This window comes from Aspergillus pseudoviridinutans (genome assembly GCF_018340605.1).
Source record: "Aspergillus pseudoviridinutans IFM 55266 DNA, scaffold_1, whole genome shotgun sequence".
Taxonomy (NCBI): domain Eukaryota; kingdom Fungi; phylum Ascomycota; class Eurotiomycetes; order Eurotiales; family Aspergillaceae; genus Aspergillus; species Aspergillus pseudoviridinutans.
Window position 1 is genome coordinate 786637 of NW_025091281.1, and position 24490 is coordinate 811126.

Consider the following 24490-nt stretch of genomic DNA (forward strand, 5'->3'; position numbering starts at 1 on the left):
GAAATCAGAGGCGTGCATGTCATCAAATGGTATATCGAATATTAGTTTTTGCAATTTTGGTCTTCCCCTGCTATATATGCCTTTTTTTTTTTGTTTCTCCAGATTGGGACGTGCTTTCATGAATGTGTGGGCATCACAACATGCGCCTTGGTGCTAATGGCATCTTCGCTGCGCCACAGGCTGGTCACGGTCTTCTGCTGGGTGTAGAATTGCAGGCCGGGCTTGCCGTAGAAGGTGTTCGCACCGCCACCGGCGATACTCTTCTTGTTGCCGGTGAAAGAGAACATGGGCAGGGGGACAGGGATGGGGACGTTGATGCCGACCTGGCCGGCTTCAATGTCCTTCTGGAAGCGTGAGGCGGTCGAGCCGGAGCAAGTGAAGACGGCGGCTCCGTTACCATACTCGTTCTTGTTGATGAGTTCAATGGCGTCGTCCAGCGTGGGGACGTTGAGGCAGACAAGGACGGGGCCGAAGATTTCCTCCTTGTAGCATTTCATGTCGGGGGTCACGTTGGTGATGATAGTTGGGCCCACCTACGCGCGCAATGGGTTAGTGAAGGCGAAACGGAAAGGATTTGATCATAGCAGGGTGAGCTTACAAAGTTGCCGTTGGGATACTTCTCAGGCTTGTAGCCTCTGCCATCCAGAAGGATGGTGGCACCCTCCTGTTCGGCACTGGCAATCAAGTCTTCGATGCGCTTCTTGCTCTCCGGACTGATGACAGGACCGACATCGGCACCCTCTTCGAAACCGCCGTTGACGTTGAGAGCCTTGGCTCGCTCGGCCATCTCGGGAAGCCATTCTTTGGTTTCGCCAACCATGACGACCGTGCTCAGGGCCATGCACCGTTGTCCGGCGGCACCAAAGGCAGCACCGACGATGGCGTTCAAGGTCTGGTTCTTATTGCAGTCGGGCAGCACCGCGGCATGGTTCTTGGCACCCAGGTTGGCCTGAACACGCTTGCCATTGGCAGAGCCCCGGGTGTAGATGTATTCACCCGCACGGTTGCTACCAACGAAGCTGATGGCTTTAATGGCTGGCTCGTCGAGGATGAAGTCAACGGTCTTGGCAGAGCCATGGACGATGTTGATCACACCTGGAGGGAAGCCGGCCTCCCGAGCCAGCTCAGCCAGGATCATAGCAGCCCCGGGGTCCCGCTCCGAAGGCTTCAGGATTATGCAGTTGCCGGTAATCGTAGCGATAGGAATGCACCAAAGAGGGATCATTGCGGGGAAGTCTGGGGCGGAGCGGTTAGTCACGGAGAAAGCACGGGGGTATCCACCAGACAAGCGGTAAAAGGCAAGGGCTTACTGAAAGGGCAAATGGCTGCAACGACTCCCAGGGGCTCCCTGTAGCTTCTAGTCTCCATATCCTTGGCGACTTCCAGGACTTCGCCGGTCAATTGGGTGGTGATGCCACAAGCGGTCTCTGCAACTTGCAGACCGCGAAGAACGTCACCCTTGGCATCGGCAAAGGTCTTACCCTGCTCGAGGGTGATGGAAGCTGCGAGACGGTCCCAGTTTGCACGGATGAGGTTGACAAACTTGAACATGATCTGCTGCTTGGCGATAACACTGGTTGCCCGCCAGGCAGGGAACGCCTTTTCCGCGGAGGCAACGGCGGCACGCAGCTCCTCATTGGTGCTCTGAGGCACGCGAGTGACGAGATTGTTGGTAGCGGGATCATGCAGGTCAATCCATGTGGTAGCCTTGGAAGACACAAACTGGTTATCAATAAAGTTGGTGGTATCGATGGGGTTGGCGATCGCGGTGTGATCCGTCGGGTATTCGGTGGCGGTGGTAGCCGCGGAAGTGGTTGCGGGGGCGAGCTGCTGCGCAGTGGCGTGTAGTCTGCGGGTAGCAACAAAGGACGATGATGATGCCGACATTGATGCAGAAGCGCGCTGAGAAGCCAATACTGAAGAGGAGGAGCCTGAGGAAGTCGACAGCGACCGTGCTGCGGATGAAGCTGCTATCCTGGCGGAAGAGACAGTGGCTATGGCCGTGCGGGGAGAAGCAGCGCGGAGAGCGGGGAGAGAACGAGCAAAGGACCGACTGGCGGCCATGACGATTCAAGAGGGGTGAGGGTAGGGGAGGGTTGAAGATGGAAAGTGTGCGAAACTGGAGTCTGTAGTTGAATGCAAATCAAAGTTACAAGAGAGCTTTGGGGAAGGAGGGGGATAGAGCAGGATATAAGTGGAAAGTCCACGGAAGGGAGCAGCTGTTTGTGTTGGACCGAGTCCGGGGTTGGCTGCGATCCTGAGGCACGTCCAGCAGCGCCGAGGTCAACCGAACCCCCTTCGGCGGGGAAATCCAATCATAACAACAGGAATGGCTTTCCTGCTTTAACCTTCTCGATGGATCTGGGCCTGATGTCCTGATCCAACGCAACAAGATAATCAACATTGATAAGCCCCGTCAACGCTTATCTGAGTCTACCTTAGTACTACTATCTATATCCTTCTCGCAATCTACCTTAATCGGGACGAATCCGTCAAGCTTTCTGTACTTGAAATGAGGGTTTGCCCGTATTACCTGAAGCACGGATACTATGGCATCTTGACGGCCCACTATGGCTAAGATCCGAGATCTGATGAAATTCGCTATCTCAAATTGAATACTAGTTTACAGAATCCATCGCATCAACCACCCCTTCGGAAAGTTGGCAATGGTCTTCTTTTGTTCTCATGTCTCGTCACAGGTGGCCCTTCTTCCCTCGAGAAGTCTTGCCTCACCTACCATGAACAACCAAGGATATCAGAGTACAACGATAATTTGAACGCTGCAATAAATATAAAATTGGGCTCTTCAATGTCTCCTTTTCCATTTTTCAAGTTTTCGTCTTGATGGCTTATTTGTCCCCCGTCTCCTCTCCAAGCATTGGCACATCTACTTTACTGGGCAGACGACCGGGTGTTACGCTTGGTAGCTGCGCCCTTGGCAGTGTCGGCCGCAGAGCTGACAGCTTCGCTGGCCTTCTCCTTGGCGGCGGAGGCGGCCTCCTTGCCCTTCTTAGCGGCGGCGGCAGGGGCGGGGCTGCTGGCTCCAACAGCGCCCACAATGACGAGGATCATGGTCAGAAGGAGAGCTCCCAGACCACCGGCGACCTCAGGAACTTGCTTGACAGCGTTGATGGGGTCTTGCTTGGCAAGACCGACGAAGTAGTCGACCTTCTCACGGACGTATGTCACTGGGTCCTCCTTGAAGCTGACGCTGGGAGTGGCATCCTTCTCCTCGGGCTTGGGCTTGGAGGCTTCCTCCAGAGCAACTTCAACGGGGTGCTTGAGGTCAAAGGTCTCCTTGCGGAGCTTCTCAGCATCTTCAATGGAGTGGCCAATGTAGATGTTGTCGAAAAGAATGTCGTTCTGCATGGTCCAGATCTCGAAACCAACCTGCTCATATGTCAGAACGCAGCAAACAACTGCAGACACAGAATGAAGGTACTTACAGCGCCCATAGGCTCGAAGTTAGAAGGAGTCTTGTCCTCGAAGTAGGCGGGGTTGGCGATCTTGCGAGGCTTCCAGATGCCCTTGTAGGCGGGGTTGTCAATCAAAGGAGCGGTCCACTTGCCCTTGTAGGCGGGATTCTTCTTCATGGGAGGAGTCCAGGGGCCACATCCGGAGACTTCGTTGCACTTGGGGTTAGGAACAGTAGGAGGAATCCAGTCACCGTCCTCCTCGTCATCCCAGTCTTCGGGCTTCTCAGCCTCGGGATCAGGAATGCTGGTGGGCTCGTCCTCAAGCCAGTCCTCGGGCATGGTAGCCTCCTCATCCACGATTTCATAAGGAGCCTCCTCATCCCAGTCCTCAGGCTTCTTGGCCTCCGGGTCGGGGATCTTGGCTTCGTCGACCCAATCGGCGGGCTTCTTGTCCTTGGGGTCGTCGATCTCCTTCTCCGGGTTGACGGGGGGGTTGAAGTCTTCAAGCAGGGTACCATTCTTGACAGCCTCGCCGTCAATCAGGATCTGGAAGGACTGATCGGGCTTGACGATCAACGTGTACAACGAGGTGAGCTTGGAGGTACGAGCGGCAGGAGGCGCGGTCATGTGCTTCTCCTCGTACTCGCCGGTCTTGGGGTTCTTGTGACGGAAAATGAAGTGAACCTGAAGTATTGTAAGCGATAATTCGTAGAGAACCTTGCCTCGGCAACAAAGCACTAATTTCATACCTTGTTGGTAGCACCGCACTTGTCGGGACCGAACATGATCACGTACGGAGTAGCGTTGGAGAACTCCTCGGCGTGGAGCTTCTTGTTCTCCTGGAGGAGCTTCATGTAGGCACCACCGCAAACAAGGGAGTCTTTTTGTCGGACAGGCATCAGTATACTCCATGCAATTGTCAGGACATGATATGACCTACTCTGTGGCTTGACCTCATACTGAACAACCAAGGTCTTACCCTTGTTGTCGATCTTCTTGGGGAACTTCGCAGAGATGGCATGGTGAGCTGCGACGTTCTTGACAACCAGACCCTTGTCGCCAACCATGCCGTTGAGCACGGTAGGTTCCTCGACAGCCCATTCACCAATGTAGGCCCAATCTTCCTCTGACTTGGAGTCCTCCTTCTTGGCGTGAGAAGGAGTCCATCTCGAGTCCCAATCGGCGGTGAATTGCTCGAGGAAGGGAGCTTCAATGGTAGTAGGCTAAGAAAGAGAGTCGATCGTCAGCGATGCGGAGCGACGATGGAGAATAGTGGAATAACGGGACGCTACTTACGGTGAAAGTAGGCTTCTCCACGAGCGAAGTAGCGTCAGCAGCCTTCTCAGTCTCCTCAGCATGAGCTTGGCCCATCAAAGTGGCCGAGGAGACGAGGGCGCCAGTGATAGCTGCGTTGAAACGCATGATGGACGATGACGGGCTTGAGACTGATATTACCCGAGAATCTCTGAATACAAAAGATGGACAAGTAAGCAACCAGACAAACAAACAAGCAATTGAACCTCCGTAGAGGAAACAGGAAGGTGTTTTGGTTGGGGGAGGGAAGCTGTACTACAAGATGATCCACACAGAATGAAGTAAGGCAAGGGAGGAGAAGGGAAGAAGAGGACAGCTGGGCAAGAATAATTGTTATATACCTAGGTAGTAAGAAGGGATAGAGGTGAGGCCAGGTGTGATGGTCCACTGACTACTCAGAGCAATTAGACTACACGAGCATTAAATATGCAAGTGACAAAGCAGCAGTGCTTCCAGTGAGTGCCGGGAAGTTCAAGGTGGCCTCTTCTTACTTGAGCCTGGATTGCTTCTTGGGGTAAGGTCCCGCCTGCCTATTGCGGTTTAGCGGTGGTTCTCCAATGTTCTGTCGATAGCCAGAGCTGATCTAACTTTCTAGTCCGGAGGAGAGGAGATATCTGCTATCAGATGGTATCTAAAGCAGATAGCTAGGAAGATCATTGAGCTCAACTTAACTTTTCGATATCATAATCTTAAGCTTGTAACAGGTCTTCTGCTCCGATTATGTCCAGAATTGATTTATGGATCATCCACGAGGAGTCTACCGCCTCGTCAATTGGACAATCTACTACGGATAAGGCAACGGAGATTGCGCGATAGAGTCCCCGCCAAAAATATTTCCATTCCCMGCGCAGCGCAACCACATCATTGATCCTCTACCTATCTGCCCTTTTGATTTCAATTACCCTCGTGTGGGTGTCACTCGAGGCATATTGTCTCTGCACAAGCGTAATCATTCGAAATTTACACCATTATCTCAGCAATCGACTGCGTAACCACCTCACTCTGTCGTCAACATCGAGCTTGCAGCATGGCCCAAGAAGTTGAAAATAACAACAATGACCATCTGGTCCAATCTTCTGACCCAGAACACCCAGCCAACTTGATCCCCGAGCTCTGCMGCAAATTCTACAATTGGGGTTGGGTCACTGGTACAGGTGGTGGAGTGAGTAGTCGCGTCCTTCGCGAAAGCCGACTGTCGCTGACGAGAGTACAATTAATGCATAGACTTCGATCCGTCGCGGCGACCATATCTTTATCGCGCCTTCAGGAGTCCAAAAGGAATTGATTCAACCCCACAATATCTTTGTCCTGGAGTTCCCTACTCCCAAGTACCCTCCTTCCGACCGCAAGTACATCCGCAAGCCCCTCGAACTGAAGCCGTCCGCATGCACTCCGCTGTTCCTTACTGCATTCGAGCGTGGTGCTGGCTGCTGCATCCACACGCACTCGCAGTGGGCCGTGTTGGTGACGCTCTTGGTCGAGCGTGAGAAGGGTCCAGACGCTTGCTTCGAGATCAGCAACATTGAGCAGATCAAGGGTATTCCTCGAGGCAAGGGCAAGGGCATGCTGGGCTTCTTCGACACCCTTAAGATTCCTATCATCGAGAACACTGCGTTCGAGGAGGACCTCACTGGAAGCTTGGAGAAGGCCATGGACCAGTACCCGGACACCTACGCTGTCCTGGTGAGGAGACATGGAATGTGAGTTGTATCCGCTCGTGTTATATTGAGCCATTGAAGCTGATGATTGTATACAGTTATGTCTGGGGTGATGATGTTGCCAAAGCCAAGACGCAGTGCGAGAGCTTGGATTATCTCTTCCAGCTCGCTGTTGAAATGCACAAGCTCGGCCTTCCGTGGGTGAAATAAAGGCTCAAGCCAACAACGAGGATCGGAGGATGAGGACTAGCTCAGGAAATGGAGTCCACCAGCAGAATAACGACGAAGCACGCGATATGATGACTAGGGATGCACTTTGTATATGACGATACATGAAATTTGTCTGTAGACATTTGAGAACCTCTCTGCAAGTTACAAGACTACTTAGTGGTACTGGTCCTTAAGCAGGCAAAAATGTATAGGCCTATCTGAGATATTCAAGCCACGATCCGATCAATCACCGTAATACAAGCTCAATAAGTATCAATTATCTCTCGATCACCTGCGTTGTCGAGAAATAACGGTATCAAAGCTCAACGGTAGCTTCCTATGCAACCCAGCCAGGGAAGCCTTGGCGGGGAGCCAGGCTGGAACTTAGTCGCAGGACGAACCGCGCGGATCATCTGTCCGACTTCTACATACAATCTCCGGCTGCCAACTGCAATCGATACACCCTCATCGGCTCTGGGTCTTGTCGTCGTTTCGAGTTTTTTATACAGACTGTTAGTCTTATCATCTCTGAAAATATTCGCATCCATTGCCTTTAATCCCATACAGCTATCATGGATCTGGATACTGGAGACTCCCCGTGGGGCGGTAAGCAGGCAGCACAGTGTCACCACTCAACTCCAAATTGCCGTCTCTGATTGTAAGCATAGATGTGCCCTCGCAGTCAAGTCATGGTTCACAGAGGCCGGAAACTGAAGAAGTCGGTATGTTCACTCGCGGTATTGCATACCGCGCACTCCTCGTCACGTCCAGAGATATGAGCTCATCGCTTCTGTAGCACCGGAACGATCAACACAACCAGCCAGCCCAAGCGCTACCCGTTCTCCTGTTCGACGAAACCTGCGAGGCGCTGCTCGCAAAATCAGCGCGCAGGCCACCAAGCTGGAAGCCGTGGATGACACCGTAGATCCACTTGGTCCGCTCGGAGACAAGCCCACCGACAGTCTCGCTCCAGTCAACGAGCAAGCACCAACACCACCCCAGAAGGAGCCTTTTGCAGGTCGCAGTGCTCGTCCAACGTCATCTACATCGCAAACATCTAGTGCTGGTGGGTTGGGAGACTCAGTACATCTGGAAGAGGATGGTACGGGGTTCAKGGGACCGCCCCCAGTACAGCCCGCGGCAGATGCGGACGGGACGAAGAGGCAATCTCAGCCCAGTATCAGCATTGAAGAGGCTGCGAAGCCAACATTCGAAATCACAGTGGGTGATCCGCACAAGGTGGGAGATCTGACAAGTAGCCACATCGTGTACCAAGTTCGAACGAAGGTGAACCTCCCCTTTCTACATTTCCAATCATGAATGGGGCGCAAGGCGCTGATACTGGGTACAGACGACATCGAAGGCGTACCGACAATCAGAATTTACGGTCAGCCGCAGATACCGTGATTTCTTATGGCTCTACAATTCCATGCATAATAACAACCCCGGTGTCGTTGTGCCTCCTCCGCCCGAAAAGCAAGCTGTTGGCCGTTTTGATACGAACTTCGTCGAGTCTAGAAGAGCTGCGCTTGAGCGTATGCTCAACAAGATCGCGGCACACCCTATCCTGCAGCATGACGCGGATCTGAAGATATTCCTGGAAAGTGAATCGTTTAATATGGATGTCAAGAACAAGGAGAACAGGGAACCGGATCTAGGTCAGAACAAGGGAATGTTCAGCTCCTTTGGAATTAGCGTAGGCGGAGGTGGAAAGTTCATCGAACACGATGATGTGAGTCCCTTGTGGATTGCATACTGTCAAGTCATTGAGCTAACTCGAGTCAAAATAGTGGTTCCACGATAGGAAGATATACATGGATGCGCTTGAGAATCAGCTCAAAGCTTTGCTGAAGGCGATTGATGTCGTGGTCGCACAGCGCAAGGGATTGGCAGAAGCGGCTGGTGATTTTTCGTCTTCACTTCACGCCTTGGCGGCTGTCGAGTTGTCTCCCGCCCTTTCTAGTCCATTGGACGGACTTTCAGATCTGCAGTTGCGCATCAAGGAACTTTATGAGCGCCAAGCACAGCAGGATGTTCTGACACTAGGAATCACCATCGATGAATACCTTCGCATCATCGGAAGCGTCAAGACAGCTTTCTCTCAGCGACAAAAAGCGTTCCATAGCTGGCACGCGGCGGAATCCGAGCTGCAAAAACGGAAGAACACCCAGGAGAAGCTACTCAGACAAGGAAAGACGCAGCAGGATCGCCTCAATCAAGCCAACGCCGATGTGGCCGACGCGGAAAGAAAAGTGCACCAGGCCAGGCTGTTATTCGACGATATGGGCCGTTTGATGCGTAACGAATTGCAAAGATTTGAGAAAGAAAAGGTGGAGGATTTCAAGTCTGGCGTTGAGACATTCCTGGAAAGTGCAGTGGAGGCGCAGAAGGAGGTGAGTTTTACCGAACTAGTCAAGCTTCTGATCTGATTCACTGATGAGTCTTGCAGTTGATTGAGCTGTGGGAGACGTTCCTCTTGCAGTTGGATGCTGGTGAAGAGGGTGTCCCCTTCTTTGCGTCTCCTCCTGTTGCAGGCAATGCTCCTGCGCAACAGGCGACAGACGAAGCCAGCGGTGCAGCCCCAGTAGCTGCGGAGGAAGCGACGTAGCTCATCCTAGGCTAGCTCTCGACCTTTTCTCGCCATGTATAACTGGATTGCGATGATTCTTTGGCCTAGTTTGACCCGGATCTACGTATTGCTTCGCTAGCGAGCGGCCATAGCCCTTTGAACCAACCGCACTCACTTGTTCTATCTCCCAATGAGCACGCAACCCAGATACCGTTCGAAGCGTAGTATGATTGATGCTTTCCCTGAACTGTTTGATTTCCGTGTAAACTATATCTGACTCCTTCAAACTTTGGTAAAAATGACATGTTCAAGGTCCAATTCAAATAGTATGCTGAAATCCCTTCAGATGGTATGATGTACATGTACATAGGCCATAAAACCGACAAGACGAATGAAAAAAAGCCGTGGAACCAAAAAGAAAATAGAGAAATTTCTCCGTACAACATCAAAGGTGGCCCTCCGTAGTCAATTCACCATAAAACCCAGATGAAGATTGCGTTGAAGCCATCCGCCCTTCGCTGCGTACCATACACTCAAATCCACCGTAGCCTCGGCCCCAAAAGGATCAACCTATTTCTTCTTCTTCGGAGGCTCCTGCTCCATCTCCTGTCCAAACGAACTAATCAGGTCCAGCAAATTGTCGTCTTCTTCCTCTGCCAGCGCGGCCTCAGCAGCAGCAGCATCAGCCGCCTCCTTGCCCTTAGCGGCGGCCTTGGTATCCGTCTCTCCCTCAACAGGCGTATTCGCATCCCAGCTCCGTCCAAACTTGGCTCTGAAGGCGGCGAGTCGACCGGCCTCGTCCTCCTCCACGTTCATCAGCTTGCTGGACGAGGGGTTCCAGAGCAGCGAGTTGCGCGTGTCTCGGGTCGAGCGGTAGACGGGTGTGGGGGAGGTCGTGCGGTGTGTGAAGGTGCTGCCGTCGGAGAGTGTGATGAGCTGCGTGAAGGTGTAGGGGCGCTTGGGACGCCGGAGGAGTGTGGCATGTCGACATTGCGAGCAGATGTAGGTGGTGGATGTCTGGGCTCGGGCGGTGCTGACCGCGCTGCGGCGGAGAGGGATGTGGATTGACATTTGTGTTTGCTGATATGGAACCCAGTGGTGCAGAGTGAGGATAGTCAATTCCTGGAGTTTCAATTGGATGGGGTATCACGAGCAGTGTTGCGGTGGTCTATCGGTCGATGGGTTTTGGCCGAGAAATTTCGCGGATGGATTCACGGATCTGCGGTTATGTAAGCAGTAAACCTCCGCTGCTTTTTTCTCATCGTCCGGGGCCGCGGAGGTTCCAGCGTGGCTATGACTTGGTGCCGATAAGTGATGATGGCTGTTAATTGAAGGTTGTCGAAGATTTGCTGGGCTTTCAGGATGAGTGCTAAGAGACTTGATGGTCTTTTTTCTGATCGTTCCCTCGTGCTTTCGCCCATTATACCCTGAGCTGCACTCGTCGAGAGCTCCGTCCGCTCTCCCATCGGCGGGATGAAGCTGCCATATTCGCTATCCGTGCTGTCGGCCAGAAATACCAGCGTTGGTATGGGAGATTGCCCCGGTTCCTTACACATTTCACCTGTTCATCGTCTAACCAAGCATGACCAGAGCAACAATCTATACTAGCTCTACCGAACCGACTGTCCAACTTCCCTATCCGATGCGGAGCACCAAAGCAACCATGGTCTCGCAGACGATACGGAACTTCGGCTCCAGCTTCGCAAGCTGGCAGTGAACCCAAGAAGCCGGCATCAGCCCGCAGCGCGCTTTCACTGACCGACCAAGTCCGCCTGCTCATGCGCCGTGTACCTTATCCCGTCGCCATCATCACAGCCACAGATCCGCAGGGCCCCATCGAGAAAGCCTTTCGCGGCATGACCGTCTCCTCCTTCAACACGGTCACTCTCCATCCCTCACCCGTCATCTCGTTCAACGTGCGCCGCCCATCAGAGACCCTAACCGCCCTCCAGTCCTCAGGCCGGTTCCTCGTCCACCTCCTTGCCCCGTCCCCAGCAACCGCAGCCCTGGCCCGGGATTTCTCCAGGGGAAATAACAATCTGGCCCTCCTGAGCGGAAAGGGAGACTTTGAATTCGCGCGGCATGTCTCAGCCGACGGGTCCGTTACAAGACCACTCCCCATCCTGCGACGGAGAGCCATCAGCCAGACAAACACCGAGGAGGAGAGCGTCGAGGACTTCCCGTTTGTGTTCGAGTGCCAGCTGAATCCGCAGCGCGTGGAGGTCTACGACCACACAATCGTCGTTGGAACCGTCGTGCAAGCGCTCTTGCGGCATCTTCCTGAATCAGAGGCGGATACGTCAGTATCGTCCGGCTCTGCAAAGGATTTATGCCTGACATATGCAAATACAAAATTTTGGGGAATGGGCCATGAAATATAACTATCGAAACCTAAAGTATGGGTTTCAATTGGGACCCATCACTCTGCCCACACTTATATATTGCTTCCTGGCGTCCACTGATATGTGAGTGCAATAACACTCATGTTCATCAAGTGTGCGATGTGTCCAAGATTTTGCGCCGCATACAGGTTTGTGGCCATTTTGTACATAGAATTTCTCTTACGTGTAAGAGGGAAAAGGCCACTTATCGAAAAGACGCGGCGAGAAATGTACAGATTATCTACCTTTCACTCCTTTGCAGGTTGACGGATCTGTAGCCTTGAATTTGTAACCCAGACTACGCAGGCATACTACTCACTGCTGACTCTCGGCAGCCAGATCCTCTACGACAGGTCGAATTCTGGCACCGCGAAAATTGATCGACAGAATTGATATTGGATACTTTGAAACGATCAAGTGACGGCAAATGGTAGGCTTTTGATTCTTTTTATCCAAGAAATCTACACAGGATGAAGGACGCAGGATCGACTGTTCTCAGGCGACGGGAATTGAGCGAAGCACTAGAAGTCGGAGAGACCTAAGAATCCCATCTCGACATCAAGCACCACATCACACCGAGAGAATAACACAAGCAGAAATTGGAGACAGAACACACGCAACCAGGAGCACCCTTGGGATCCGCACAGAAGACTCAGCGAAAGCCTCTTGAACCAACCCCTGTCCTAGTTGGTTTTACCGTACACAGAGCTAGGACTGCCGCTTCCGCTACCACTTCCACCACTTTCATTGCTTCCGCTACCGCTTCCACGGCTACCCGCCCGTTGAAAAGGGCTGGAAACAGGTCTCAAGCCCGAATTCAGAGCGGTATTGCTATCGGATCCCGGGCTTCTCTTGTCAGCAAGCAGCTCGGACAAGTCGAGCTGGAAAGGCTGACGACGACTTGAGTCCATGAAGTCGGAGCCATAGAGGCTGCTCCGGGCAGACCGGTTCGAGAAAGATCGATCGCGATAGACAAAGTCGGAATCGAGGTGAGAGCTGGCATTGACGAGGGGGGAAGTTGGAAAGTTGAGATACGACGGCTGCTGCACCGGACTCGTGGGGTGAGAAGATGACGCACCAACAGGAGAAGACGCGATCTGAAGGGGACTAGACTTCAAAGGCGGGAAACTGAGCCCTAGCAGTGATCTGTTGCTCGGAGCAGTCGATGTCAATGCACCAAGTGGTAAGGCCGCCTCGGAGAACGGATTTGTCCCAGGCAGATTGCCCTCGGGGGTCAATGGACCAGGATCCAAGAGCATCTGCTGTTGTTGCTGCTGGATGGCTTGCTCGATAGCGTCACATTGTTGCCAGATCTGTTGTGCGCGCAACTGGTACTCTTGCACCGACTGCCCAATACTGGCAAACTGCTCGTTGAAAGTCGCTTCGAGTTTTGCTTGGTCCTGCTCTCGGGCAAATTGTTCAGCAGCGCGACGCTCCCGCTCATTGAGCCCTTGCGCATTAGCAGATACAATCCTCTCATATTGTTCGTTGATCCTAGTACGGCGGCTTTGAAGACGCTCCCGCCTCTGGATCGCAGAGCTCAACTCAGTTTCCAATGACGACACTTCACGGGCAACAGCGGACCGAGCAGAGGCGAGCTCCTCCTTTGCCGAATTGAGCAGACTCAATTCGTGTTCGTATTTGGCTTTCTGATCCGACCACTCTCGAAGTTCTTCCTCGGGGACATTCTCCAGGTTGTCAAGCTGATCCTCAAGCAAGGCAGTGGCCTCTTCCGTTTGCCGAATGTTCCTTTCCAGTTGCAGCGAGCGTTGTTTCTGCCTGTTTTCATCTGTTCCGCTGTGTAGACGATGCTTGTAGTTGTCAAGCTCCTTCCTGATTTTGGAAATGACAAGCTTGTGATCGTTCTTGGCCTTTCTGAGTCGAGACCGCTTCTCATTCAACTTGGCTTCAGCGTTGACGATAGAGTTCTTCAGCGTAGTCGTTGGGGATGAAGGACGATACGATGGCTGCGGTGGGGTTGAGACCGACGAGACTGCTGCTTCAAAGAATTAATAAAACTTCCTAAGTGTGAAAGATCCACAGTAGATCGTTCTTACCTTGTTCCGCATCATTGGTCGCAGGAGTTTTGACACTAATGACGCATATCTCCTCATCGGTATCGCTCCGTACAAACGAGCAAGTGTAAGCACAATTGGGGGCCAGACCAGAAATCTCGCCCCGCCAATGGACCATACTCGATCCTTTCGGTGCATCGTGCACTTTGCATATTGTGGCGGTGGCCCAAAGAGCTCCATTCACGCACACATAGAACGGTTCCATATCCTCGCTCCTTAGACATCCAGCTTCGCAGGCTCCCGTACCGGTCGAATCATCCGCCGAAGAAAAATCACCAGCCGCAAATTTTATCGTTGAACCGTCCATTTCCGTAATCCATACAAGTCCGTCGTCCAGGGTAAGACCTTGAAGATCATCCTCGGTCATGGGAAGACCGCGAGCTGTCTTCGACAAAGTCCTAGAGTGTTCATACTCTCTCATGACGGTTATCTTTGTGCTTGCCAGTGCCGCCCAAAACGGTTGACGACTCCGCACCTGATTTGCCTGTCTCCTGCGTTTCTTCGCCGAAAGTAGTCGATCCCTACCATCCTTGTGCGCTGTCGGAGTGACAATTTGCCCATCAGCACCGATATATGACGAAACACTGGCCCCTGACTCGAAGGCAGAATCGATTTGTGTCTGCGAGCCGGCGGACGCTTCCGTGTCGATGCGCTTGCCGGTGCGAGGAGGATTAGGCGTTCTGTTCTTCGCCATTGACCGTCTAGCCATGGCGGTGCCGGCTTGGGCCAGTATATGGACTGCCAGTAGACTCCGAAGCCAGCTCGGCGACGTTTGCGGTTCGGTGCGTCGAAACTCAGTAGGCAAAAGATGCGAATATTGCGACAACATATCGGGACTGATGATGTTCGAGGAAAGAAGATGACCTATAACAAAATCCTGTATACCTTTGCTCCGTACAAGGTGCATTATCAAAACTATACCAACACAGAGGGTATTCACCCCCCCGTTTTTCCCAAATCCTCCTCCACCTAGCGTGATGGCAACTTGAACGTGGGCCAAGTCAAGCGCGAAATTTTGCGCCCAGGTCCACATGAACAAGCCCCATATGAGTAGACAGAATCCATCCATCGCAATCATTGTACCGAGGGAAGGAGTTCCGGCGGGCCCTTGAAAGATGTCGAAATTGGACGTCAAGGAACCAGCCGTCGCACCACTAGGAGGCAAGAAGGTCAAAGAGGCGAACAAAAACTGAACCAGAGTAAGAACCATCGGCGGAAGTTGGAGCAGAAAGATCAAGATCGCGATCGTGTCGTACATGGGGCACGATTTGAGGATGGTTGACGCGAGTTGGAGAGGGTTAATCGATGCATTCGAAGGCGACCTCTTGGCACCGGTCGCCGACTTCTCAGTACGACGCGAAGCCAGTCCTGCAACATCGCCACTGGTCTGCGAGGCGACACCATTGTTCTGCACATACGACATGTCGGCATTGCCCTTGGCGTATCCGTTTAAATGATCAGGGACATTGCAATCCCCTTTGGAGCTGTCCGGCGTTCCGTTGAGCTTGGTCGATGCTGCGGTCGTTGTGGGGATGACCGGATCGCTAGAAGAGCGAGACGACGGCAAATCGACTTGAGAGGAGGAAAGAGAACTGGACGCAGAGCCGCCGTTGAGATTTCCGTTCAGATGTCCATTGGATTTCTGTTTGGCCACTTTTTTCCCTGTATTTGCGCTGCCATTCTCATGCCGATTGCTATGACTCTTCCTAGCCGTAGCCGATGAACGTGGCATCGACGGACGAGCCTAACACCCAGGTCCGAGTCAGCTTGGCAGATTAGAGCCAAGGACTTGGACCAGGCAGGTGAGTGAACTCGAAGACAATTTGAAGGAAAAGGAAAATGGAGGAAGGACGACTTGGAAGGGGCGAGCAGGAAGGGAGAATGGCGAGATATCAGGTTGGCAATATGTGCGGGAGCGGGATGAAAAGGAACGACAAGAGGGGTCTCGCAAAGGCGGTCGAGAGGACTAATGGTAAATGAAGAGATAAAAAGGAAAAGACAAGACTGTAGAGAAGGAGGAGGAGAAACTGAGGGCTGAGATAGCGTGGCGGGAGGGGCGGGTTTGTAGAGATGGTAAGGGAAAGAGGAAAGGGAAAAAGAACGGAGGTTTTTTTGGTTTGGTTTTCTCGGATTATCCAGATAGACGAAACGAGGCGGGAAGGGAGAGAGTCTTTCCAGGTAGAAGTAGCCTCCGTAGGAATCTAGTCTACCTTTTTACCGTAGGAGTCTAGTTCACAGGAAGGTTGGAACTGATCGTCAGAACCGGACCAGAAAAAGAAAGAAAAGAGAAGACGATTGAGCCAATGTAAGCCGCTCAGCCAGATTTGCTACTGGAACTTTGGGAGAGGAAAAGGACCCTCAGCCCAAGGCAGTAAGGCTTCCGTGTCTGCTAAGCACCAGAAGGGTAAAGGGCCGAGGCCTGAGGCATCAGAAACCAACTTTTAAATGCCACATGCTTCACCAGTTGGCGCGTAATGTTGGAAATACGTAATACAGTACAGCAGATCCAGGCGGGCGGATTACAGATTACATTATTTGGTACGGCCAGATGGGCTGATGGAAGAGCACATCAGGGCAGCGCCTCATTCCGGTTGGCTGCCGAGGTCTGTTATTTTTGGGATCTTCAACCAGAGATTGTGTCGATTGCTGGTATGTTCTGTCCTACACTTTGCACAAGGAGATAATAATGAATCAGGAGCATCATGGCACTATTCAGATCAACGTACTCAGAGTACTCTCATTTGTTAACATTGTGGCTGTGTTATGACAAGTCAATCTGACATAAACAGATCTGCCTGGTTATAATATACTGCATAACGCTTGTTTCAAAATGATTGCGACTGTAACGGGGCAAGCTTCTTCTAGCTTGGCGGTTCTCAGATAAACTCCTGCAAGTTTCAACCTTCCCCGTGATATCTACTTCTCTATAATCAACCTCAAAAACAGATAGATATTCGGAGTCTAGAATCCGTCCAAGATGAGTTGCATCTGATTGATGTCAAGTGGTTTAAGATGACCGTATAATTGATTCACCAAGTCCTCTGGTACTACTACAGTACTTGTGTGGCTAAGATACTGACAAGCTGGTATACATACGTCCACTATCTCTGGGATAAATGGAAATAATTCAGCCTTATTGTCACTCATCTTTCATTACTCTTAGCACGACTACGTGTCTGGCATCTATCGCAATGAGATTGCTGCCTGATAGGTCAAAATTTCCATGGCCCATGGTCATGACCTACTGCTTACTTTCCAGTTACCCCTCACTGACGCAGAAACTGGCCATACAAATATTCTCTTCTCTGTCAAGCTATCTTCTGCCGCCATGCACAGGGGATGTGCTCTGCTCAAAATCAGTCAATGCAGGACGATCATCCGACGATCGAATCCTCCACTTTCTCAGCGGGGTTGACTTTCCCAAATTGATGGATATAAAGGGTACAACGTCTGATTTTGTAGTCGACGATTGAGAGATTCGCACATCAAATTCGAGCAATAACCCTTGACTCCGATGGTTGAGTTGACCCTTTGTATGAGTTGCCTTCGAGGCCATAATATGGCTCGGTGCATGATAGCCAAACAAGTAGAGAGGTAGACGACGATCTTTCAGCATATTGCCTTGCATGACTTTTGATTCTTGATTGTCAATCAATCTATCTGAGGCCACTCTTCATTGGACCAAATGAAAGAAACTGGGAATAACGACGAATGATCGACCGGTTTTACCTTAAAGAGGATAAACGTGCCAAACTTATTCTGGGTATTTTGTCGGAGATGCCCCGGCGTCGAGTATCATATGATACTAAGGTTTTGTTCGTGGCTTAAATCTGCCTAGGTAAGGAATCAAATCCACGGCACCTGGATGTACATCGATGATGGTTCGGCGGAGACGATAATTGTCTATGGCGCCATACCCTTCCCTGGTACATCACTGTATGGCTCGGTACCCGTACAGAGGACGGGGACTGTAAACATAACCGCAAGTTTCTTTGGTTTTTACTCAGAGCTCGTCGAAATCAAGTCTTTCAACGAAGGGCAACAGACTGAACAATAGAGCTCAACGAGTAATTGATGCAGCGTTACAAGCTTCGGGTTGACATTTTCGCTCTGAGTTGCACCTGTTGAGCTTGTGCTGATGCATGTACACCGTTTAGCAGTAGTTCTCACCCCGCGCCATAATGGTTTGCCTGCATGGCAATGATAACAAGCATCCCGTAATTGCACACTTCTACCAGCTAGAACGTTGGGTACAGTGAAAAATCCACGCATAGCTTGGAGAAACATGACAATGCACCTTAGTACCTTGCAAATATTTCCTTGAGCTGGCCAAGCTACAAACACCAAGGGGACGAAAGACCCCGCGAAAGGCACATTTCACACTTACTGACTCTCTTCATTACCCAGTCTATGGCTGCTGCCCTCCCCCGGGACTAGCTTCTACACACTCTAGAACATATGAGAATGAAGATCTTGAGCAAGCCACCTCACCTTAGAACCTACAGCGTTCATTTCCTCGCAGAACCCATATCCTCAACAGCATCCTCCCGATCCCAGCTTTCCACCTCCAATTTGCGGACTTGCGTTTCAATATCAAGGATCTGCTGCTGCCAGTGTTTCCTGGCTCGCTCTTGGAGTTCCCACATGGTCTGAAACTGCGCCTCGACAAATGGCGGCAGAGTAGTCTTCTTGTTCTGCTTGTAATCGTACACGACAATGTCCTCGTGCACGCGGGCAGCAGGTCGCTGACGCGCTTCGGATAAAATCATAGCCTGAAGGTCGAAGGCGTATTGGGATTGCTGAGCCGACGGGTTGTGGACTAGCTTATGGTAGACGGTGACTTTGTCGGGGTACGTCATGGGCTGCAGCAGCAGGGACACTCGTCAGCAAAAGAACCTAGGGAAGAGTGACATGCCCACATACAAATTTGTAGTCGATTTTGAGACTTCGGACAATGACGCCAACTCCTTTCGGGCTAACCAGATTCATCCATTCCTTCCTGTGTGCTGGGTCTATGTGTACGGCGAAGTTGCGAACGAAGTATACCCTTGCGGTTTCGGCGTATCGGAGGTACGTGACGTTATTGACGTGTCCTGGATGGCATTGTCACAAAGCTCAGCTACATCCGCAGCTATTTTTGATTGTATAGAGCGGAAGTCCACATACCCTAGTCAATGGTCAGTTTATCTCAGTATAAACAACAGGTGAATCGGCAATGCTTACCATGCTATCCTGTTGCCAGCGTAGAACGTCCTCCATCAGCATAGTTCCATTACAAGAGTCTTGCTTCCATAGGCCCTACCATTTCTCCCCAAGCAACTGTCTGCCGATATAAACCCCTCCTCCATTCATCTGTCAGATAGCCCTCACTGCCGGCGATCAGCTCGCGCCAATCCCGCGCAATGCGCTGAAGTAGGTTTCCTGCTTCCTCGATCTGTGGTGGCTTCAGGCCGAACATCATGCATTTTCCAATTCGTCTTTTGATCATGGTAAGCCATCGCGGATCAATGGAGTGAGGTTTGGATGGCGGTTGCCTCGAAGTTGAGGTGTGAGCATCCTGGGAGGTGGGCGATATTGAGAAGAACCGGGGATAGCAACTTGAGGCTCGAGATGTGATCGCAGTGAGGCTCTGCCTTTTGAGGGTTTGGATTGCGATCATCATTCAGCTGGACTATGTACAACAGGGATAGGAGAGAGTCTAGGATTGTTGCCAGTCTAGTTCCCACCGACACTCAACGGGATCGAAGAAGCATGGGGCAGACGGCTAACCCCGGGCTCTCCCCACTCTCCACCTACCGCAAATGCCGAAATAGAAGACATTAACCTGACGTGATTGCCGGGTCAATAGGGTAATGGACTACCATCCAGGGAAGCAGAGCAGCACTGTTCTTGAGTAGCATCCGATAGTAATACATGAAGGTGGTCGAGTCAGGCTCGAATTGAAGAGCAGTGTTATCACTTCTTTCTAGCTTCTCCGCACCTTCATCGGCGCTATATATTCCGCAACATCTCGGGGATAGTTCCTTGGCAATAAGTACGACATCATGTACCATTTAGGCGCGAGTCATCTACTAACGATCGTTACTCTACCTCTCTATAAAGCTAGCAGATTGATTTGAAGGAAATTCAGCCGAGGCTGCAGGCTGGGGTAGCGTCTAATCCACACCTAACATAAGGCCCGCCAAACGACGTCACCGACATCTTCCGGCCGCAGAAACAACAACATCCCGACAACGTCTTGCAGCCATCCCACCCTGAAGCTGACCGTCCTTGTCTTCGAGTCGACGCAATAACAATGACAAATCCGGAACTCCGTCGACAAGTCATCAATATTTACAAAGGTATTTACTCCGCATCTTGCGTCTTATCTTTTCCGCTATTTCGACACCGAACCGGAATGACCTTCATTAAACGACTATATGCGTTTATCTTATTCGAAACTAATTCGGATACTACAGAACTCCTCTATCTCGGGCGAGAATACCCTCTTGGATATGATTATTTCAGGCAAAGGCTGCACAAAGCGTTCTCCGGCCAAGCGCATCTGAGCGACGAAGAACAGATTCGGAATGGGATAGCGAGGGCACAGTTTGTGAAAAAGGGTATGATTGAAGTCATCGTCTCCAGAAATTTGGGGGTCCCTGATGTTAGAGTTTCAACTGCTAATTATCTGCGTATCAGAGATTGAAGCTTTGTAAGAACGCGGATTCTACCTTCACCCCCACCACCCACCAACGCCGAGAGCCTACACCTTCCACAAACCACTCTCTACACCAACTCCGAGCAGGATGGATTCAAGAAAACAAAATTATTACATATATTCTAGGATAGTCACTGCTGGACCACCTTTTATCATGAGCAGATCGTTCATATCATGCATCCACACACCCGAACCTTCAGACATGATGCTGACGAGCAAAGCAGGTATTATCTGAAGCGGTACCGCACGCTGAAACAGCGGTATGAGAATAAATAAATACAGTGGCGCTGCCGGAAACTTTGGGTTAAGGTTCTGAAAATGTACAAATGAAAACACAAAATAGACTTGGGGGTATCAATTAGGATCGTGAGCAATAGTCGATGGACTTCTCTGGCATCCAAAACACCAAAGCCTCTTCATCTTTATGACTTCATCTGAAGTTTCGTCAAGCCGGGTCTACCTTTTCCGACCCCACCAAGCACTCACTTCCAGACACTCGCCACTCGCGAGGCCTCCTTTCTGAAACAGGTCGTTTATCATGGCGGTCCACCACCTGTCCCACTCGTCTCTGCTTTTCCCGCTGGCCTCCATGAGCATTGGCTCCATGCCTTCGATCATCTGAATAACAGTCAGAAGTGCAGTTCGTCGGATTGACATCTGTTCCGCGGTCAATTGCTTGCGTGGGCGACCTCCTTCGCGTTCCCATCGCAATTCACCCAATGGAATGGCGATACGACGACTGTCCACCTTTTCAAGGATGTCAACTTCGGCGTTGAAAGACAACCCAATGGTGGCGCACGGTATAGCAGTGAGTTTTCGGCGATCAAAGGCTTTCTCGACCCAGGAATTATAATCCTGGAGAAACTTGTTCTGAGCTCCGGTGAAGGGGGTGGCTGGCGAAAAGGTATACGTCGCGGTGTTGTCCGCGACTTCCTGCTCTCTCGAAGCTAATTTGCGGGCTGGGGCGGGATTTGGAAGCAGTGATCGAAATACCCAGTCAGAATCCCATACTTCCAAAATTCCTCCAGACTTGAGAACACGCAATGGTTCGCTGAGACCAGACGCCTGCTGTGCTGGACTAGACGGACACATTCCCGCATCTTTGATGAACACAAAGTCAAAGTAATCGTCCGGGTAAGGCAGGCGAGGCTTGCGTAGGTCATGCCGCTTGAAATGCCAGTTCACACCTTTCTTGCGCAAATCGGGGGCCACTGAGACGAGGTCGATGCCGTGAAAGGCGATGTTGCGATGGCCGCGACGGGTGAAATAGTCGTGACACATACTGGACCATAATCCCGACCCGCATGCGATCTCAAGGACCCTCTTGGGGGGCTGCTCGTTTAGCGAAGGCGTACAAAAAGGGCCCCCGAAGACACGAATGAGCATAAGGGAGCGCAATGTCTGGCGGTGAATTTCTGGCAGGTCGCATGGCAAAGGATATAAATTTTCGGGGTCTCTGAGATAGGTGCGGTCACCTTGGCGTATGAGGGGGTAGGAGGAGTAGTCGTTAACGGACGAGAGGGAGGAGGTCGAAGTGCCTGCCCACGTAGGACCAGTCGAACTCAAGGTGGAATGAAGGTCGGACCCGGAGGCCACGGGGGTGAAGGTACTTGGCATAATATCCATATTTCTGAATTGGAAGCTCTATGTTTTCTTCACCAGTCGAGAAATAATGAAATTCTGCGATGAGCTATATGCATTCCGGCCCCCTTCGGAATATACTGTAGGAGGGAGAATTGAGCGAAGTGATTATACCATTGTAACAGGAGATGGTTTAAGAACAGAGGAACGGACAAAGGATCAAGAGTCGCAGGGGAACGCGACAGGAGGGGCACCGCAAGAAACGAGAGCTCAGGTAAGTTAGTTGAAGCAAAGTCTGGACTGCGGAGAAAGAGAGACTGATCCATGGGACTAGAAGACATGAAGAGAAGGAGGGGGGCAAAGACCATCGCAAAATTGCGCCTCAGCCCTCAAGTTTCCGGTCCACGACCCTAAAATCGGCAGTGGAACTCCACTGGGATGACTCCGACAAAGTGCCTAAGTTTTTCTTCCCTAGGTCTGGGAGACTGGGACTCGTCGGTTGCCGGGAGTCTAAAGACTAAAAGGAGAAACTATAATGTCATCTAAATTACTGCTCCGTAGCTACCGCTCAACGGGAAAAGTACACTGAACAGTCCCAGACATCAGCATGATTTCAAGATCGTCCAAGACACAATCAAGACCGATAATTCTGACCATTATCATTGATGTACTGTGGTAAAACTAGGATGCCACCATCATCACTCTCATTTTAGCCGGTCCTTGTCCTGAACGGAGAAAAGAGCGATACTCCGTGGGTGGCGGAATTCCAAGCCTGACCCTACGTGCTCCGTAGGCTAGAAGCAGATATCCCCGCTGGCCTACGCCCATCAATTTGATCAGGGGCTCTTCTTCTGTCTCTCATTTCCTTCAATTTTGAGTTTCTGTCTCGGTTACATATCCAGACTCCAGACGATGGAGGMTGTAGATAGATAGGTAGTCTGCAGTGATAGCCTGCAGGGACTACTAGTAAAAGTACATCCTACACACTAGTACAAACTACTACACAAAAAAATCTGTGTTGAATGCAGATGCAGGAGCATCGACCATGTTACACAAAATGAAACAATGGAACGGCAATAGTCGATCATCTCATGATTGCTACATTGTACTACAAAGTCTGGTGGACTACGCTCTCAAGTAAGTAATACTAGCTATCCTATCTATCCCAAAAGGGGTGATCGTCCGAACGGGAACTCGATGATGAATGCCCGTTGAACTAGAGATTTTCAAGAAAACAAGTTCTCCCCCTTGTAATAATAACAATATTATTCAAAGTATTGAACCAACCCTCACCCAAGACGGAAATTGCTAATGCAGATTGCCAACTGTAACGGACACCCAGCCCAACCAGAACTCCTTGGTCTGTGTTCCCGAGCAGGCTAACGTAGGTACGGTACAGCCTACATGAGTCTAGTCACACTAGTGGTTCTAGTTTAGGACCTTAGTCTCTCTTATTGGAAGTCTCGATGTCACCGAATTGTACCTGAGGAAAGTCCAGGAGAGACGAATACGAAAGAAGTACAATAGTCCAACGTCGTCTTTTTTTCATGTGATTAGCTGGGTACTTGTAGCCTATCTACTTGTGGTGCAGAAGGAAGTATCATCCAATGACAGATAGGTGCAAATCTGACACCTATCCGATGTATCTATCCAACAGTGCTGAAAACGGCGAACAAGGCAGACGGGCTCTTGCAGATGGAAGTTACGGGTGGCGGTCCGTTGCAATATGTGCACGTGCCTGCACAGGTCACATTGTGTACTGAGTACACTACCTTAGGTGCCCGCGCCAGTACCTAACAGTACCTGGGTGGTGTAGTTAGGTTTCAGGCGGATTGATAGTATCTTCGGGTATCTGCTCCGTAGCTTGAAGGGCTTGGAACAGAAGCATGAAATATAAAATTGATCAAATAATCCACGAGGGATTATCATATACCCGGGCTTACGATACCCTATCCCAAGGCAGACATTCCAAATGAAGAATGCTTCTCCAATTCTTAACTTATCTTGGCATACTGTAGGCGATCAACATGGCCGACTGACGACTCGGGTCGTCTCCTTAATCGTGATAGTTTCTTGCTATTCCTGATTTCCATGCTAACAATGGATATGTCGTCAAATATGTGCAATAATTGTCTGTCTCTCCCTGTCATTGATCCAACAGCTGACTACGCCATCTGCACGATGCTTTATCCATCATATTTGGTCATCCAGTCAAATCATGGCGTACCATTTCCGGACTTGATATCAGCTGCAGCCCTCGAGTACAGTTTTCTCGTACATGTATCAACTGCACGTCCATGCACAGCTGAAGGATTCACAACTGGCAAAAGTCCAACGGTATTTCTATTCTTGCAAAGCAAGTTCGGATAATAGTAAACTTATGACCTGTGCAGCTAAGCACATAGTACAGTTGTTCTCTTGTTCACGCGACGGTGAAGCTGAAACAAGTACATCCGTGGTCAGCAAGTACTACGGTGAAGCCGAACTGGTGGCGGCGTCTGAGCATTATAGGTCAGCTTCTGTCCTCGATGGTCGATGCTGGTGCACTGAGGCCCCTGTCCTAAGCAAGCATAAAATGAGGAAAAG

General features: G+C 51.0%; 9 protein-coding genes across 9 annotated transcripts; 3 read left to right on the top strand and 6 right to left on the bottom strand.

Moving 5' to 3' along the window:
* Positions 1-116: 116 nt before the first annotated feature.
* On the bottom strand, positions 117-2064 carry Asppvi_000295 (CoA-acylating methylmalonate-semialdehyde dehydrogenase; the record flags this gene model as incomplete). The annotated part of the gene is made up of 3 exons (XM_043296604.1): positions 117-533; positions 599-1236; positions 1311-2064. 3 exons carry the CDS (start codon positions 2062-2064, stop codon positions 117-119), a joined length of 1809 nt encoding a protein of 602 aa, XP_043152539.1.
* An 828-nt stretch (positions 2065-2892) lies between these two features.
* Positions 2893-4838, bottom strand: clxA (calnexin; the record flags this gene model as incomplete). Its single annotated transcript, XM_043296605.1, has 5 exons — positions 2893-3390; positions 3447-4100; positions 4166-4296; positions 4357-4639; positions 4713-4838. The coding sequence occupies 5 exons, from the start codon at positions 4836-4838 to the stop codon at positions 2893-2895; spliced, it is 1692 nt and encodes a 563-aa protein (XP_043152540.1).
* Positions 4839-5757: 919 nt separating this feature from the next.
* On the top strand, positions 5758-6598 carry mde1 (methylthioribulose 1-phosphate dehydratase MDE1; the record flags this gene model as incomplete). The annotated part of the gene is made up of 3 exons (XM_043296606.1): positions 5758-5892; positions 5955-6430; positions 6487-6598. 3 exons carry the CDS (start codon positions 5758-5760, stop codon positions 6596-6598), a joined length of 723 nt encoding a protein of 240 aa, XP_043152541.1.
* Positions 6599-7170: 572 nt separating this feature from the next.
* Positions 7171-9206, top strand: Asppvi_000298 (sorting nexin 1; the record flags this gene model as incomplete). The annotated part of the gene is made up of 6 exons (XM_043296607.1): positions 7171-7204; positions 7267-7320; positions 7395-7885; positions 7950-8330; positions 8389-8991; positions 9048-9206. 6 exons carry the CDS (start codon positions 7171-7173, stop codon positions 9204-9206), a joined length of 1722 nt encoding a protein of 573 aa, XP_043152542.1.
* Positions 9207-9737: 531 nt separating this feature from the next.
* Asppvi_000299 (mitochondrial 54S ribosomal protein bL31m) lies at positions 9738-10238 on the bottom strand (the record flags this gene model as incomplete). The annotated part of the gene is made up of 1 exon (XM_043296608.1): positions 9738-10238. The coding sequence occupies one exon, from the start codon at positions 10236-10238 to the stop codon at positions 9738-9740; it is 501 nt and encodes a 166-aa protein (XP_043152543.1).
* A 402-nt stretch (positions 10239-10640) lies between these two features.
* Asppvi_000300 (flavin reductase family protein) lies at positions 10641-11548 on the top strand (the record flags this gene model as incomplete). Its single annotated transcript, XM_043296609.1, has 2 exons — positions 10641-10692; positions 10758-11548. The coding sequence occupies 2 exons, from the start codon at positions 10641-10643 to the stop codon at positions 11546-11548; spliced, it is 843 nt and encodes a 280-aa protein (XP_043152544.1).
* Positions 11549-12231: 683 nt separating this feature from the next.
* Positions 12232-15355, bottom strand: Asppvi_000301 (putative ubiquitination network signaling protein; the record flags this gene model as incomplete). Its single annotated transcript, XM_043296610.1, has 2 exons — positions 12232-13544; positions 13606-15355. 2 exons carry the CDS (start codon positions 15353-15355, stop codon positions 12232-12234), a joined length of 3063 nt encoding a protein of 1020 aa, XP_043152545.1.
* A 2776-nt stretch (positions 15356-18131) lies between these two features.
* On the bottom strand, positions 18132-19285 carry Asppvi_000302 (thioesterase family protein; the record flags this gene model as incomplete). The annotated part of the gene is made up of 3 exons (XM_043296611.1): positions 18132-18485; positions 18547-18716; positions 18961-19285. The coding sequence occupies 3 exons, from the start codon at positions 19283-19285 to the stop codon at positions 18132-18134; spliced, it is 849 nt and encodes a 282-aa protein (XP_043152546.1).
* Positions 19286-20779: 1494 nt separating this feature from the next.
* Positions 20780-21949, bottom strand: Asppvi_000303 (class I SAM-dependent methyltransferase; the record flags this gene model as incomplete). The annotated part of the gene is made up of 1 exon (XM_043296612.1): positions 20780-21949. The coding sequence occupies one exon, from the start codon at positions 21947-21949 to the stop codon at positions 20780-20782; it is 1170 nt and encodes a 389-aa protein (XP_043152547.1).
* Positions 21950-24490: the final 2541 nt, after the last annotated feature.